The 15,784-nt window shown below is 40.4% G+C and overlaps 1 protein-coding gene across 2 annotated transcripts; it reads right to left on the bottom strand.

Annotated features, from left to right (window-relative positions):
- Nucleotides 1-798: 798 nt before the first annotated feature.
- On the bottom strand, nt 799-15,784 carry LOC309394207 (protein bicaudal D homolog 2-like). Of its 2 annotated transcripts, none has more exons than XM_081957098.1 (8): nt 15,569-15,784; nt 15,233-15,445; nt 13,505-13,657; nt 10,772-11,182; nt 7,133-7,906; nt 4,204-4,355; nt 3,540-3,738; nt 799-2,408 (listed from the first exon to the last, which is right to left on the bottom strand). In XM_081957098.1, the coding sequence occupies exons 1-8, from the start codon at nt 15,779-15,781 to the stop codon at nt 2,403-2,405; spliced, it is 2,121 nt and encodes a 706-aa protein (XP_081813224.1). In that variant the 5' UTR covers nt 15,782-15,784; the 3' UTR covers nt 799-2,402. The 2 variants fall into 2 exon arrangements, with proteins under 2 accessions (XP_081813224.1, XP_081813225.1); XM_081957099.1 differs by lacking the exon at nt 799-2,408 and adding an exon at nt 3,191-3,211.

Raw genomic sequence — 15,784 nt, 5'->3', positions numbered from 1 at the left:
GTGATTCACAGCGCTCCCCTTTTAGGCATCAGTGTAGAATACAGTCCAAAATATCATTGCTCAGCAATTCTATATCTACTGTTATGATCACCATCTAAATGAAATTTAATATTTTTAGTTGTTTTAATGTCTTTTTAGTTTTGTGCAAAGCCCAGAGTCTATTGGAGTTGGGCAGTCAATAAATTTAAATAAACAAATAAAATGTGGGGCCCTTAGTACTAGGCAGGGTAGGCAAGTGGTGAAATTCATTTTTTTTACTACCGGTTCTGTGGGCGTGGCTTGGTGGGAGAGGCAAGGGAAGGATACTGCAAAATCTCCATTCCCACCCCACTCTGGAGCCAGTTTGCATTTGCTGGTTCTCCGAACTACTCAAAATTTCTGCTACAGGTTCTCCAGAATCTGTCAGAACCTGCTGGATTTCACCCCTGGGGTAGGCTCAAGATCTTAGATGCCAAGGGCCTGCCCCCACTGTGGCAATGAAACAATCAGCTAGATAATGAATGGATAAACTAGCTTACCTAGGCAAAGGAGGAGTATAGTCTGATAGGCTCCAGCTTTTCCTGTGCATGGTGAAAAAACTTGGCAGCCCCTCCCAGATTTGCTCAGAACGTGGATATCATGAACCAGTTTGAAAATTCCTGCATTAAACAGTATGTGACAAAAGTAGCCATGGCTTTCTGTCTCTCTGAATCAAGCATAACTTTTCCATGCCTGCTGACAATGTGTTTTGAATGATATAGGGAACAATGAAAATATCTTCTTTACAGTAGCTAAAACATAGTTAATAAAGCAAATTAATTTTTAAATCCTTAAGTTTTAAAAATACAAACTTTTATTATTGCACATTAAGGGATGAAGACACACTAGTCTACAGGGACTTTCTATTGAGAAACAAAAGAAGCTTTATATATTAACATTCTATTTTTTTTTAATCCAAAGACATGGTAATTTTTATTTTATTTTTTAGCCCCCTTCCTTTTATCAAATTCCCAGATATCATTCCGTTAAGGAGGGAAGAAAAATTTCACACACTATTACTTAACAATAAAACCAATGTTTGTTATCAAGTATATAGTCAAGAAGGGATCAATCAAAACCCATCAACTGATCAATTTTCACCAGAAGGGGGCACCAGCCAACCATACACAATACTGTTCTGTCTGGCAATATAATTAAAGCCTCAAATATCTTTCTCTGCCTTTCTTCCAGTGCCTGGCACAATATTTTTGAAATAGCTTTCAAAAACAATTGCATCCAGGCCAAAGGGGGAAGGGGTAATTATATGCATCTTCTTCCTAGCACAGAGAAAACTGCCCAGGAAACTAGAGATTGACCATTCTACTGAATATTACTTTCCCAAATGAACAATTTTACTGAGACATTTTCTGACATTCAGATATTGCAAAAAATAAATAACTTTATTTATTTCTGGCTCATTGTTATCAGAAAAAAACTAAGAGAAAATATTTCAGTAAATATAGACCTCCATTCATTTCAGTAACACTCTTCCCCTTTAAGTACCGTACATTATGTCTGTAAAAAATGGGAGGGAGAGAATATTATGAAACGATCATAGATGGGTAGGTGTTTTTGGAACAATGCAAATAAGAATAGAATTAACAAATGATGAAAAGGCACAAAAATGTCAAAGATCAGGTAATAGGATGCAACTGTAAAGAAGGATAATCTTTTTTTGGCATGTTAAATAAATATGTCTAGTTAGAACTACAAAGTGTTTTGCTATTCTTTATGTTATGCAATGTTTTGAAGTATAGATTTATTTCCTGGATTGTAGTTAAAAAGAGATTAGAAACCAGGGGACATCATCTATTTAAGGGAAACCAGGGGCTTGCCAAGCTCCAAGGTGAAAAATTGCTTTCAGCAATCTTCATCTGACAACACATCTCATTGTTACATGTGCATTGATCCATTAGTTGCACACCTGTTTCAAATTACCTGTAAAACCTGTGACAAACAGATAAGCAGAATAAATGGTGAGTCAATGAGAGGGAAAAAAGGAAATACGGAGTAATGAAAAAAGCAATCCCTGCACAATTTCTTTCAGTCAATTAACATTAAGTGTATAGCCTTATTCAAGGTTGACATCACTCTTATTGGAATAGACCTTTAAAAAGGTATTACAGGTGCTTTACAAAACAGTTTCAGAGAAATATTTTAGAGAGAAAGTATATCTTTGGGAATTCTTAAGGCAATAAGGAAAAGGAGGAGGCAGTGGTGGGATAAAGACACATGTTCGGGCTAGAGTCTCCTTATCCAGTTTCCTTCTTGAGTGGCTGCAGGTTGCAGGTACTGAGTGTTTTTGGTTACTCAAGAGAATTGCAGTCCTGTCGTCACAGAGCATCCCAAATAACCAAGAAATCCTGTACCGAATCCCATTAATCTCATCTCTGAAAGGAGGAGGAAAAGAATTGGGAAGGAGAAAAAAGATCAGGAAGATCCATATAATATCATCAATTTTCTACATTTTTATGCTGATCATGACATGGATTTAATTACTGTATTGCTTGACATTTATTTAACATTTAAATTGGCCAAGATTAGTACCCCATATTAAGGAGGTTAGATGTAGAGGTTTGCTTAAGGCCATGTGACCAATTCTTTAAAATGTAGCTATGGTTTTTATCTGTGCATGCAGTTTTGGTTTTAAGAAACATTTTTATCTGTAACATCCCAGTCTTCCAATCTGTGATAGCTATACAAATTTGGCTCTTGTATATATTGTCATGAATTCTGTGTCATAAGAACTGCTCAGCTAATCAATATCCTAGTGATAACAGAAAAATGTTTTGATAATGAAATTGTTATAAAAAATAATTTTGCTCCTTTTTAAAAAAAATAAACACATTTTTAAAAATCTTTATGACCTCTCTCAGATCAGATTTCTTTTTCCAGATTTGTCCTTTATTTTTTCCAAGAAAATAGGATCACTGTACTTATGGTACACTTATGCTTAGATTACTTGACTGCCCCAGATTCTTATAAATCCCAACTGTGTGCCTTTTATTTCTTGAAAACATCATCTTTTGCTTGTGGGAAATATTTTGTTAAAAAATAAGTAGCATTTCAGAAATGCTCAAGCAGGCAGACAAAAGAGTTTTTGTGCTTTCCTGAGTGGCTTCAACTACAATGACAATTTGCATCTGCTCCTCCCAGGATCATAATTTTTATCATTTGCCCATAGCTCCTATTTCTGCAAAATAAAGAGATTGCTACAGTCCATTGAGATTTATGCATTTATGATATTTGAGCATTTAAGTAATGAACAGAAAGTGTGCATAGAAGCAGATTTGCATATTAGGTTTGGTATGAACACAATGTAGGCTCAGCTCTACTCTACACAAACATTGCCTGGCACCACAGACCTACATGCTACATTCAAGAACAGAAAGAGAGATGAGTGTGTAGGTCTGTGGAACACTCTCCATTACAACTAGGTGAATAGTGTTACATCTAGAACAAACTTAAGAATTCGGTGATTTTTGTTCCTCCATCATCTCATTTGTCACTTTTATTCTTACCGCACTACTCTTGGCAGCTCTGAGTATCCTCCTGTTGCCCCGCAACTCCACTGGGTTTTCAAGAGCCTCCAGTCGATGTGTGAGTGCCAGTTTCTGCTGGATCGCCATGCGCAACAAGGAGTTTAGAGTCTTCTTTTCATCCTCTGCAGTTTCCAGTTGCCGTTGCATCTCATCTAGTTGGCTCACATACTGGTCACACCTGGGGACAGAAAATGAAGGCAATAGGTTCAGGTATATGTCAAAAAACAATTCCTTGCAAGGCTAATATCCAGTGGCCCTTCAACTGCCAGAAACAGCATTAAATCTCATTTGAAATACGGTACAACTCAGATTGTCTTATATCAAGGGAGAAAAGATGTAGCTTAAAGGCATATTTAGAAATTTCATGCTCGATAAAGTTTCAGAAGCCAGAGAGTTAGAACTAAAGATTCTTTCATTGCAGTTTAACCTCAAAATTCAGTGCCGAGTTTTCATAGTCAATAAAGAACGAAATCAAGCAAAGCTACTAGCTGTTCCATGTAGCTTGCAGTCACCCTGTCCTTGCACTATGTTACAGAACAATGGTAGCTATGGAAGAACTAACCCAATCCCCATTTGACTCTTTACTCCAAAAGGAGTAAAGAAGGCTCATTTCTTGCCTCACTGAGCAGACCCTGCTTCTAACCTGTTAGTAAACATGGCACGTAGGGAAGAAAAAGTAGCAGCATCCTCCTTCAAGACTTTGAGCTCGTGACGCAACTTGATCATGGTCTCTGATACCAGCACCTTTTCACCTTCATACTGTCCTTTGAGATTTGAGATGGCTGCCTCTGCTGTCTGCAAAGAAAGGTTGCACACATTCACATGTTACACAAATATCCTCCTTCATTTGCATCATTTATAGAAAACCTAGAAGCTGAATGCTTCCCCAAATCTTCTAGATACACCCTGCCACTCCAACTATGGGTGTATCATTGCTGAAGTTTCCCTGAGAAGCTCAGTCTGTTAACTCCTTGAGGGGCAACTGTGCTGATAGATTAGCAGATTGGACCACATCTGCATAAAACCTTTTCCCAGAAAACAATTGACTGCCCATTTCTAGAGTTATACTCTTGGAAGCATTCGTTCTGGCTTTTGCTGGGTTTAAAAATAGGCAGGAAAAGACATGCTTGTACTTCAGATACAACCTAGTATATTTGAAAATGGGATGACCTCATGAATTTCAACACTAAAATGCCACAGAAGGGCTCAGCAAGCACAAGAGGATGGGAGGAGACATTGGGAAATGCAGCAGACAGCTTCCAAATAAAAAAAGGAGACCTACAATTACGACTAGCATCCCAATTGTATTGGCGCAACTGATGGGAGCTAAGGAATGTATTTTCTTAAAGTCTGGACAGACAAACATGCTTTTTATGGCATCCATATTTGAAGGGCCAGAACTGTAACTAGAATCCTATGTTCTATAGCCATGGACATAGTTTTATTGTGACTTTCTTGAAGAAACCCATTTAACTTCGTTTCCTTTCGGTTTTCTGATCACTTCCATTTGATCTTTACTTAGCCCTTTCAGAGGAGTTATATTGTTCTTTTGTTTAAATTTCTTTCATAAAATATCAGGGAAGGTCTGTATCAAAACCTTTTAAAAGTCAAAATATAATGAAAGGATCCAGTTTTTCTGTTTTTATTTATTAAATTTCTATATCATCACAATACAAAAACAAATATAAAACATCATTTTTGGCATGGAAAATCTGAGAAATGGACAGAGCGCTATCTAGACAGTACTTTGCAACTTGTAGCTTAGATCCTCACTAATCCTGGAGTGCGACTACCTAGGTCTAGGTAGTCCTAGGTATTTAATTCCTTTTTATAGGAAAGGGAGTTGCGAATAGTCTTGAAAGAGGCCAGTTTGGATCCAATGGTCTTAGATAATTTTTGGGCAACCTTCAAAATGGGAAGGTTGCTTAGATAATGGTAGTGGACCAATTATGTAGCACCCAAGAAACATTAGATTTATCGGAAACTTTTTAGTTTCTGTTTAAGCCCAGGTATAGGATGGAAACAGCATTGGTTGCTCTCTTGGATTCCTTATATTGGGACTTGATGGGGGTAGTGTGTTTCTCTCAGCTCTTTTGGATCTTTCAGCAGTTTTCAATACCATAGACCAGGGGTGTCAAACTTGCATCATCACGGCGGCATCACGTAACGTATCGGAACTTTCCCCACCTTCGCTAAACCAGGCATAGCTATGGCCAGTGCATGATGCATCTGGCCGTGGGCTGGGAGTTTGAGAGCCCTGACATAGAACATGGAACTTATTTTTTATAATGGTTTTACTCTTTCCGCAACAGGTGAATTATAGGTAGTCCTTGATTTGTGACCACAACTGGGACCAGAACCTTTTCTGCTAAATGATGCAGTTAGGTATATCATGGCCAATTTTATGATCTTTTTTGCCTAACTCTAACCCCGCCCTCCTTTTTTGCTGCAACTGTTTGTTTTTTTTAAAGAATTTTATTGGTTTTTAAACATTTATAGGGAAGGGTAGGTGGATATACAAAAGGTTTTGGCAGCTACATCGTGCTGAAAGTAAAAATCTCTCCAAATCTCACAACTTTTACAGAAAGAAAAACAAGACAAAAGATAAGCAAAAACAGCATCTTATTATACATTGTATCAACCATATGTTCAATCATCTCTTTTACCACTTTCTAATTTATCAACAATGACAATAATATTTCAAATACATTTATTTTTGTGACCCGAGTCTTTTCAGTATTGCTCCCTCCCCCTTGTCCCCTGGCAGAGCCGCAGCCCCTCCCTCCCTCATGTATATTATCACCTTTTTCACTACCTCTTATAGTTTCATCCTCTAGGAGGGAACTGTGTTTTTTGTTTTTTTTGCTGCAACTGTTAAGCAGATCACATAGCCATTAATCAAACTTGGCTTCCCCCATTGCTTGTCGGAAGCTCTTAGGAAGATTGCAAGTGGTGATCGCATGATTCTGAAATCTGGAACTCTTGCCAAATTTTGACCAGGTGACTGTGGTGACGGTGCAATGGTCATGTGAGAATCAATTGTCACTTTTTTCGATGCCGTCATAACTTTGAGTGGTCATTAGACAAATGGTCATAAACTGAGGACTAACTATGTTTAGTGATGGGGATGAAGGGATGACCTAGAGCAAGGGTCAACAAACTACAGCTCATGAGCCAAATCCAACCTGCTGACTGTTTTTATATGGCCTGCTAGCTAAGGGACTCAGCCCATGTAGTTCGGGCGCCTCCTTCATAGTTCAATGCTAGCCTTGTCCGATGGCTAGCACAGTCTGTAGTCTGCAGAACTGCAAACTGTACATAGAGATGGAAAAGGAGCGGGATCTTGCCCTTTACAGAAAACGCTTGCCAATCCCTGGCCTAAACCTAAATTTGCTATGTAAATCTGGGTATCTTCAGTGCCATACCTGTCTGTCAGATGACTTCTCCAAGTAGCTTCATACAGATGCTAAAGAGCATGGGAGTGGATGCTCCCAAACCTGACTCTCAGGACCGCTTTCCATTCTGCTAGCCCACGGCAGATCTGTGCTGCAACTAGGACTTCCTGCACTTACCTGCTTGTTGGCCTTAAGCACTGTGCGCAGTGTAGCAACTTGTTCACGCTTTGTGCTCAACATGGACTTCAGTTTCAGCACCTCTTCTACCAGAACTTCTTTATCACGTTCCAATTCAGCTCTGTGCCCCATTGGGCTCTGCTGATGTGCAATGGACAGTGCCACTTCCAGATGCCCCAGCTGTTCTTTCAAGATCTCTGTCAGATTAGTGACATAAAGAGGTTCCAAACCACATGGGGAGCCAGGGCTACTGGCTGGTGATCTGTCTCCACTGCTAGTTGCCTCTATCTCTGTGAACATATGTTTTCTGGAGGAATGCCTCCTGCGCGCACTTTGAAAACCACGACCCTCCCTGTAATAGTCCAATACTACACGGTGAGGGGTTATGTTGTGGCAGGCACAGATGTGATGGTAGAGAGCTGCCATCTCCTCAGAAAAAATAAGGAGCTCCTCCTGAGTCTCAGCCAGCCGTGACTGACACTCTCTGGTAATCCGTCTAGCAACTCTCAACTCAGCTTCTAAGTGGGCAGCTGCCTCTCTCTCCTGCCGGATTGCCAGTTGGGCCCTGTCCAGCTCCTCACGGTAGCATTCCCTATTATTGGGTGACAGGCTATCCCCACCGTTATTAGCACTAGGCTTAGCCTCTGCGGCTGGAAACTGATCTACTTGACGGCTGCTGCACAGCTGCTGTTGGGCCAAGATCTCCTTAGTCCTGGTCAGCTGTTTCTTGAGATCTTGCAGATCTGAAGTGAGTGAAGCCTTTTCTTTTTCTGCCTATGGGAACAAAGAAAAGGTAGGACATAATTTCCTATGGTAAGATGTTAATTGGGTTTACATATTACATTATGCGTTAAAAGATGTTATGTGTTAAGAAATAATTTATTCAATTAGAAACACTGGCTAGATTCTTCACAGCAGACCATGAACACTGGTTTAACAAACTACCATTGCTGGTTTCATGCAACGCATTAAAATAGCATAAAACAAACCACATTGTGCCTTAAAGCAATATATGACTGCAGAGGGGAGAGGTGATCTATCCATATCCTGAATCTCACATTAGCTCAATTTGCTCAAAAGGTTTTTTTTGTTTAGAATATCACTGGACTCTTTCAAATGCTGTCCCAAAATTTAAAATAAGATTGACATCAAGCTCCACAGCAGGTTGTAACAGGGACAGGGAAAGGCTGTGAACTCCAGGCTTACTTTGTTGGAAGAATGTTTTCTACAAAATGTGATAAATTAGAGCATACTGTATAGACTACAAAATGCTGTCTTGATTTCACTGAGACCAAGGCTATTTTATTCTATCTTCAAGGTCTGACCCATCTTGAGATGGAAAGGAAAGGCTCTCCCATCTCCTTAACTGTCCGGCCAAATTTCCATCTAGGTTTCCCAGAACCAGTGTTTAACTGAGGCAGAAAAGTGCTGAGTTTCAGACCTTGATATGCCACCAAGGGTTAGTGTTACTCCCTGAGTGTTCTTTGCTAAACTGGGTATACTATTAAATGGGGAAAAAGTGGGGAGAAATATACTCAGCAGAGGAAATGAAAACCATATTTCAAGAACCTGTTTCACAAGCAAAACATTTGGCAAAAGGTAGTCAAGCAGCCCAGTCAGGCAAGCGTGAACTAAACAAAGTAGGTAGTTCTACAATTGACAGTGATGCTCCTAAATCTGAAAAATTGTATTACATAGTCCAAAAAAAAAAAAGGTAATTACTAACATCTGAAAAGCTCACAATCAGAATCTCTTCTTGCACTGAGTGCCAATTTGTGGTGCCAAAGTGTAATTTTCACCTGTAACTCCCTGATTAAAACATTTTAAGTATCTCTAGCTTTTAATTGGCTCTTCTGACCATCAGTCTCCAGACAGAAGTTCTATGATATGTTAAGCTCTGACGAGTTAGACTTAACATCAAAGGACTTATTGTTTTAATATCATTGCAACCCACTAATTGCACATTAGCTTCTGCATTCTTTGCCTGTACAGGTAGTCCTCAACTTACAACACACTGGGAGCACAATTGTAAGTCAACACAGTCATAAAATGAGATATCACGTGACTGCACTGACTTACAATGGCAATCCAGGCACTTCTGATTGTGAGTCATTAAGTGAGTACCCACTCCAATCCAAGCCATTCCAAGCTAGGTTTCCTCCCCACCCCAGCCCTGAGCTTCAGTAAGGTAAGGGACTGCCTCTAATTCCTCCCACCTGCCCATCTCCCCACCATCTCTGCCTTTTGGCTGCCATGCATCCTGCCTTGTGGGGTTGCTTGCTACGCTCCATGAAGCCCCAACTGCCTCAGCTTGCCCCAGCCCACTCCAGCCAGAATTCATTCATTTCCTGAGATAGTATGGCCTTTGGAATGCCGCTCTGTCCTTCCAAAGACAGCAGAGTGTTTTGAAGGCTCAGAGAGTAGGAAAGATTCACTGGAGAACCTGGGTCTAAAAAGAGAGAACAAAGGCAGCTAGGTGGTCCTGCTTTGGAAGCTCAGTGCAAAAGCAAAAGGTCAGTTCAGGGAACTGGGAGAGAAAGCAGCTGGACAAATAAATGCTTCCTGGCGCTTCATGGGTGTTGGCGCTTTACGGATACTGTGGCCTGGTGATGCATTCCTGGGGCCAGCTGGGGAGCTACGTATGGGAAGCATTCAACAGAGAAGCAGGAGGGCCCAGGGCAGTATGGCAACTGCAGATTCAAAATGGAGATAGCAAAGGCGCTTCTGCTTCAGTGGCTGGTCACAAAAGGTGAAAGGTTGTTGTGAGGAACTGGGAGAGAAGTGGGTAGGTGAACAGATGCTTGCTTGTATGGGTTGCAGCAGCCAAGGCTTCCCAAGGCATGGCAAGCTGCTCCAGAGCTATGTGGTTCTGCTGTTGCTTGCCATCATTCAAGGAAGAGTGCAAGGTAGTCAGAAGGCCATAGATGGGAGGAGATGTAATCATAAGTACAGATGGGCTGCCAAGCACCTACATTTTGATCGTGTGACTAGGGGGTGCTGCCAATGGCCACAATCTCAGCCACAAGTAATGTCCGTTTATTCAGCACTATCATAACTTTGAACAAATGGTCACAAGTTGAGGAATACCTGTAATTCTAAATGAAATTAACAGATACTGGAGTTAATCTTCAGAGCTGCAACCAGGGAAATCAAAAACCAAAAAGTTCATTTGCAGAGGCAACAGTCCTGTAGGAAAGATGTGTTTTCCCAATATCTCAACCCTTCATTAAAGGACACATAATCAGGTAAGTTACGTATGTTCCCAGAAACTCCATGCCTATACTAGAGAGTTTTATTTTATTGGGATGGATTTCAGGATATCAGAGTGTTTTGAGAATCACAACAAAATGTTTAAGACTTGACGTTCAAATCTGCCAGGTTTCAGAACAGTTTCGCTAGAATTTTCTCAGTATTACCCTAATTTATTCTACACATACCCTGACCATTCACCTATGTTTTTAATTCATTTGAAGTGGTATATCTGAATGAACACTGTTGGTCATCAGTAACTCCTTCACAATTGAAACAAATCTGCACTCTTCTCTGTTCAATAAGAATGCAATGAGTGTTGCAAATAATTACTCTGTCAAGTCCAAATTCCCTGTTCCCCACCCCTAACCAAAGGTTTGATTTTCTTACCTGTTGGAGTTGCTGCTGTAGCTTGTGAATCTCTGCCAAGTTAAGTTCACTGAAGAGATCTGCAACAAGACCAGGTGCAGGCTGGAAGCTGTGAGGTGTGGATGCCAGGCCCCCTACATTGCTACCACTGGCGAAACCACTGTCTTGCTCTTCACATTCTGTGGTGTGGCTGAGCTCCTCCAGGTTGGTCTGCAAGCTGTTCAGAGAATCATGACGGCCCCCAGCATAGACGGCTAGCTCCCGCCGCAGTTCCTGCTTCTGCTCACGCTCAGCCTGGACAGTTTCAAGGGCCTCTTGAAGTTGCTGTTCGGCCAAATCCCGAAGACGACCCAATTCTTGTAGCTGGGAACCAGCCAACATGAGCTCTTCCTCATGGCACCTTAGGGCACGCTTGGCACTCTCAAATTCCACCTTAGGATGAAACAGGGACTTAGTACTTGCTTAGTACTCAGAACTGCATTGCACTTCACACTTTAAAGTCTATATCTTTTTTCATTCATACACAGACAAAGATTAGATCAATTAGATTAGGCCACACTTGATAGTAAGATGGGTGGCATACAGTGGTGGGTTGCAGGTGGTACGCCCCGGTATGGGCGTATCGGAGCCTGCCCGGAGCACCGGATACTGGATACCGTTCCAGTAAGGTGCTCTGGAGGGCCCACCCGAGCTCCTAACCAGTCTTTTAAGTTTTCGGCGCTTCCGTGCACAGCGCATATAACACCTGCGTGATGCTCCGTTGAGCAGCTGGAGCATTGCGGAGGCTCATGGAAGGGGTAAGACGCATGTGGACGCTGGGCGCGTTCCAACCGTACTGGTTGAAACAGGATCCGGAACCCACCACTGGTAGCATATACATTTAATAAATAAATACGTTATTTATGCCTTTTTTTCTGAGCCAATACTGTTCTTAAAATCTGCTATTAAGGCCTTACTCCATTTAAAAATGTCAAACATTAGATTGCATTATACCTCTTGTATAATTCGCTTTCTCAAGGAATTTACTGCCTGAGCAGAGCAAAGTATTTTAACTCAGTGACCTTATACTAGTCAAAGTCTAACTTGGAACGTAGATGAAGATAAGATTACATTTTAAAAACCTTAATAAAAGTGCATTAATGCATCTGCTTGGGTCTTGAAAATATTTATTCTATGACCTACACAAGGAAAAAAAAACCATTATATTTTCTAAAAACTATCATCATTGTTTTAAATTGTCTTCAATTGTCTACAATGTTGATAAACATTGTAGGGATTTCGGTATTGTTGGAAAACTCCATATAGAGAAAGTTTACTTTAAGTTACTGTATTGAACAAGAAATGGAAGCAGGTAAACATTAACTGAAGAAAAGATCAGAAAATAAGATGGGGAAGAATGAACTAATCTGCTTAAGCCGCATCTATTTGCAGTTTTTAATGAGAGAGAAGTTAGATTTTCAGAATACTTTCTGAAAATATTAATTTCTTAATGCTCTGAATAATTTTAACACTTTGTCTTCATATATATAGAAACTTTCAGGAGCTTTGGCCCTTTGCAGTTAAGAAGCATTCTCTTTTGTTAAGAGCCTGTCTTTCATATCCAACTACACCAACAGCTCTTAAGCCAAATTTCTATCATAGCACATTTCTGATATGTGGAGCAACTCCCAAAATTCCCCAGCCAGAATGAACATTACTGAGAACTGTGGAAGCTAACGTGTACATACCTGGAATTTGCCAGTTAGACAAAAAGGGATTTTATTTATTACATTTGTATAACTATCCATCTCACATGAAAGTGACTCCGCACAGCGTACACCACTTAATTAAAAAAACAATAAACATATAAAATAATGACAGTTAAAAATAAGTATAGGAAAGCAAACAAAAGAGGAGAAGATATTAACTGCAGTAAGGGAGCCACTGCAAAATCTCTCTGATCCCCTCAGGCCCCAGGCCTGATAACAGTCAAGATTTTTGGGACTTGCAGAACATTGAGAAGGATGGATCTAATCTCACTTTTCCTAGAGGGAGAAGATTCCACTAGGCGAGTGCTGGAGTAGAGAATATTCCAAAACCACCAATATTCTTAAAGAAAAGTGAAATTTATCCCCCACCCCACCCACCCATATACAATGATTCACTAAGTGTATGGGGATTACAACTCCTAAAATTTCTAACCACTGTGGCATTTAGGAATTGTAGATTCCACACACTTGGATAGCAGAGGCTAGAGAAGGTTGATTTACACCTTCTCCATGTCTTGTACATTATTCAAATAAAGAACTAGCTAAGGCACTTCCTACTCATGGAGGCCAAGGCCCAGAGGATGAAAGCTAGAAGAGAAGGAAGTGAAGTGACCAGTTAAATTCATGAGTTCAACAGGAACTTGCTTCTGCAAAAGGATCCACTATTTATTTCCACTCAACCCTCTCCCTGTATTAATTTCTTCCTAATCCCATCTTGTACGGAAACAGCCAGATACTCTCCATGCACTAAAAATGTCTAAGTCCACTCTCTCTCTCCAATTACAAGCTAGCTCAGGACAAAGATAATATTACTAATGGAATTGCATACCTAGCACACAATTGTAGACATCGGAATAGCGTCCTGAGAATATAGGAGTTAAGTACTGAATAACCTGGTTCATATCAAATCAACAGTAGATCAAGTCTAGATATAATGACACATATAATGGAAGGTACATACAGATGAGGTTAATGCCAGGTGCCCACATTGTGGACATCGTTATACCTGATTTCCCCGGAGGATGGAAATCTGTTTCTGCAGGGAGATATTTTCTTCCTCAAGCTCTCCACAATCCTGCAACTGCCGAAGTTCCCGTGACTTAGCTTGTTTCATCTCCTCGCGCAATTGATTTTTTTCAGACTCCAGATTCTGGCATTCCTGGAAAGGAATTATGAGAAGGGTATGGCAAAGCCATTCCTTTCCTAAAACAAAAACAGAGCTAACACCAAAAACAATTTAAGGCTGCCCATTATGTTTACAAAAACCATGGTAGTGCAGTAGTTAGAATGCAGTACTGTAAGGCTAACTCATTGCTCACTCCAGGAGTTCGATCTTGAGCAGCTCAAGGTTGACTCAGCCCTGCATCCTTCTGAGGTCAGTAAAATGAGGACTCAGATTGTTGGGGTCAATATGCTGACTCTGTAAACTACTTAGAGAGAGGGCTGTAAAGCACTATGAAGCGGTATATAAGTTTAAGTGCTATTACTATTCATTTGAATATTGGTAGCTCGGGTTGTAGGTTTGAGCTCCGAGCTTGGTGATTTGATTCCAAATGTTTCGTCCCACAATCGACACAAATTCAATCTAACCAGGACCACAGTTGTAACCCAGGTGAAGTCAAGGACAGAAAGGGAATTCCTGGAAGCCTGGTTTTCCACCAATAAATCAATAAGACACATTGACTTGATCCACTCTACTGAAAAACAGAATGAAAGAACATAAACCATGATCCCGAAGGCATCATTTAAAGACCAATGAACAGCCACGCTGGAAACAAAGTCATAACTGAATAGATCACAAGAAATCGGACCACATCACATGCAGCTGACCAAATCAACCCAAAACCAGACCATGACATCACCAGAAGACATCTGAACAACAACACAAGTACTAATTTACATCACACAGATGGAATTGCCCCCCCCCAAAAGGAAAATTAAACAGTAAAGGTGGAAATCGTGGGGAAAGACTGGGGAAAAATCTGGGGAAATTTACCAGAACAATAAAACTAAAAGGGAGAAAAAAGATTGGGAAGAAAAAATATAGAAATTACAAAAACAAGAACAAAAAAGCTAGGTGAATGGGTGGAAAGAAGAGAAAACAAAAGAAGTGAAATTTCGGAGAGACCAAGAGAAAATGGTTAGGAAAGGAGGAAAAGAATTTACCAGTAGAATAAAATGAAATATGTTAACATATTAACGGCATATCGTTAATATGATATGAGGGAAATAGATTAATACTATTAATTGTGGATAATTAACTAAGTAAAATGTTTATTATACAAAATTAAATCTGAGGATATATGTTATCTATAATAAAATAGAATAGGTCAGTGCTCCCCCAAACACAATCCAAAGCACACTGAAGATGTCTCCTCAAATGCGGACGAAACGTTCGCAACCAAATCCTCAAGCTCAGAGCTCAAACAAATAACACGCCTATTCATTTAAGTAGAATAAAAAGCTTCTCCTAAAAATAAATTCTGAATGTTATCCTTAGAATGTGAGATCCAACATTCTAAACTGGACCTAATTATACATAATCTATCACTGGGAAATCTTGCTCTTTATAAGAGAACATGCAAAAGAAAGGGGTACAAGCAGCAAATACAGTAGCATACTTGACTGGTCTCTGAAAAGGGGCAAAAAGCATTATTCCCTAAGGAAGGGAATGGAATGAGCATATTCTGAGGCTTCTAAGCATATCCCTCCTTAATGGCTTTGCCCAAATTACCTTCCTTAAGTCTCGCAGAGCTACGCTGAGCCGTTCACTTTCCACCCCTGTATTGTCAAGCTGGGATTTCAGAAATTTCACTTCACTTTGGAGCTCCTCAATGGTTTGAGTCAGATGGGCTTCTTTGGAAGCCGATTCCCTGAGTAGAGACTCTTCCCGGTTCTCCCCATCAGCTGCTGCTCGTTTATGGCTGCTATGAGACTCTGTCAAAGCCTAAGGAAATAAAGAAGATGGAAGACATTCTAAGAAACAGCATTCTCACTGCCCAGCCTAGGTCATATTAAAAGTTCAAGACAGAGCGGGGAAATTGTTCACTAAGTGTATAGGTATATGTACCTCCTTCATGAAGGCCAATTCTACACGTAGGACCTCTAGTTGACTTTCCAGATCTCCACAGCGTTGCTTGAGCTCCTCATTCTCCTCCAGCACAGCTAATCCATACTGGGCTGCCTGGACATTCTCTTGGATTGTCTCCTGCAGCTTAGCTGCTAGTCGCTCCACCTCTACTTGCAGCTTTGTAGAATCCTGGTCCATGAGAATTTCTGACATGCT

The sequence above is a fragment of the Natrix helvetica genome (genome assembly GCF_964273705.1).
Source record: "Natrix helvetica genome assembly, chromosome: 1".
Taxonomy (NCBI): Eukaryota; Metazoa; Chordata; class Lepidosauria; order Squamata; family Natricidae; genus Natrix; species Natrix helvetica.
This window is presented reverse-complemented; position numbering and strand designations above follow the sequence as displayed.

What these genes read in the sequence shown, in the direction of transcription:
- LOC309394207 (XM_081957098.1), bottom strand. Translation starts at nt 15,781, where the DNA reads ATGTCAGAAATTCTCATGGACCAGGATTCTACAAAGCTGCAAGTAGAG. An exon ending in CCATCCTCCGGGGAAATCAG is followed by an intron (nt 11,183 to 13,504) that starts GTATAACGATGT and finishes TTTCATCCTAAG; the next exon opens with GTGGAATTTGAGAGTGCCAA. An exon ending in CGTGCCATGTTTACTAACAG is followed by an intron (nt 3,739 to 4,203) that starts GTTAGAAGCAGG and finishes TTCTGTCCCCAG; the next exon opens with GTGTGACCAGTATGTGAGCC.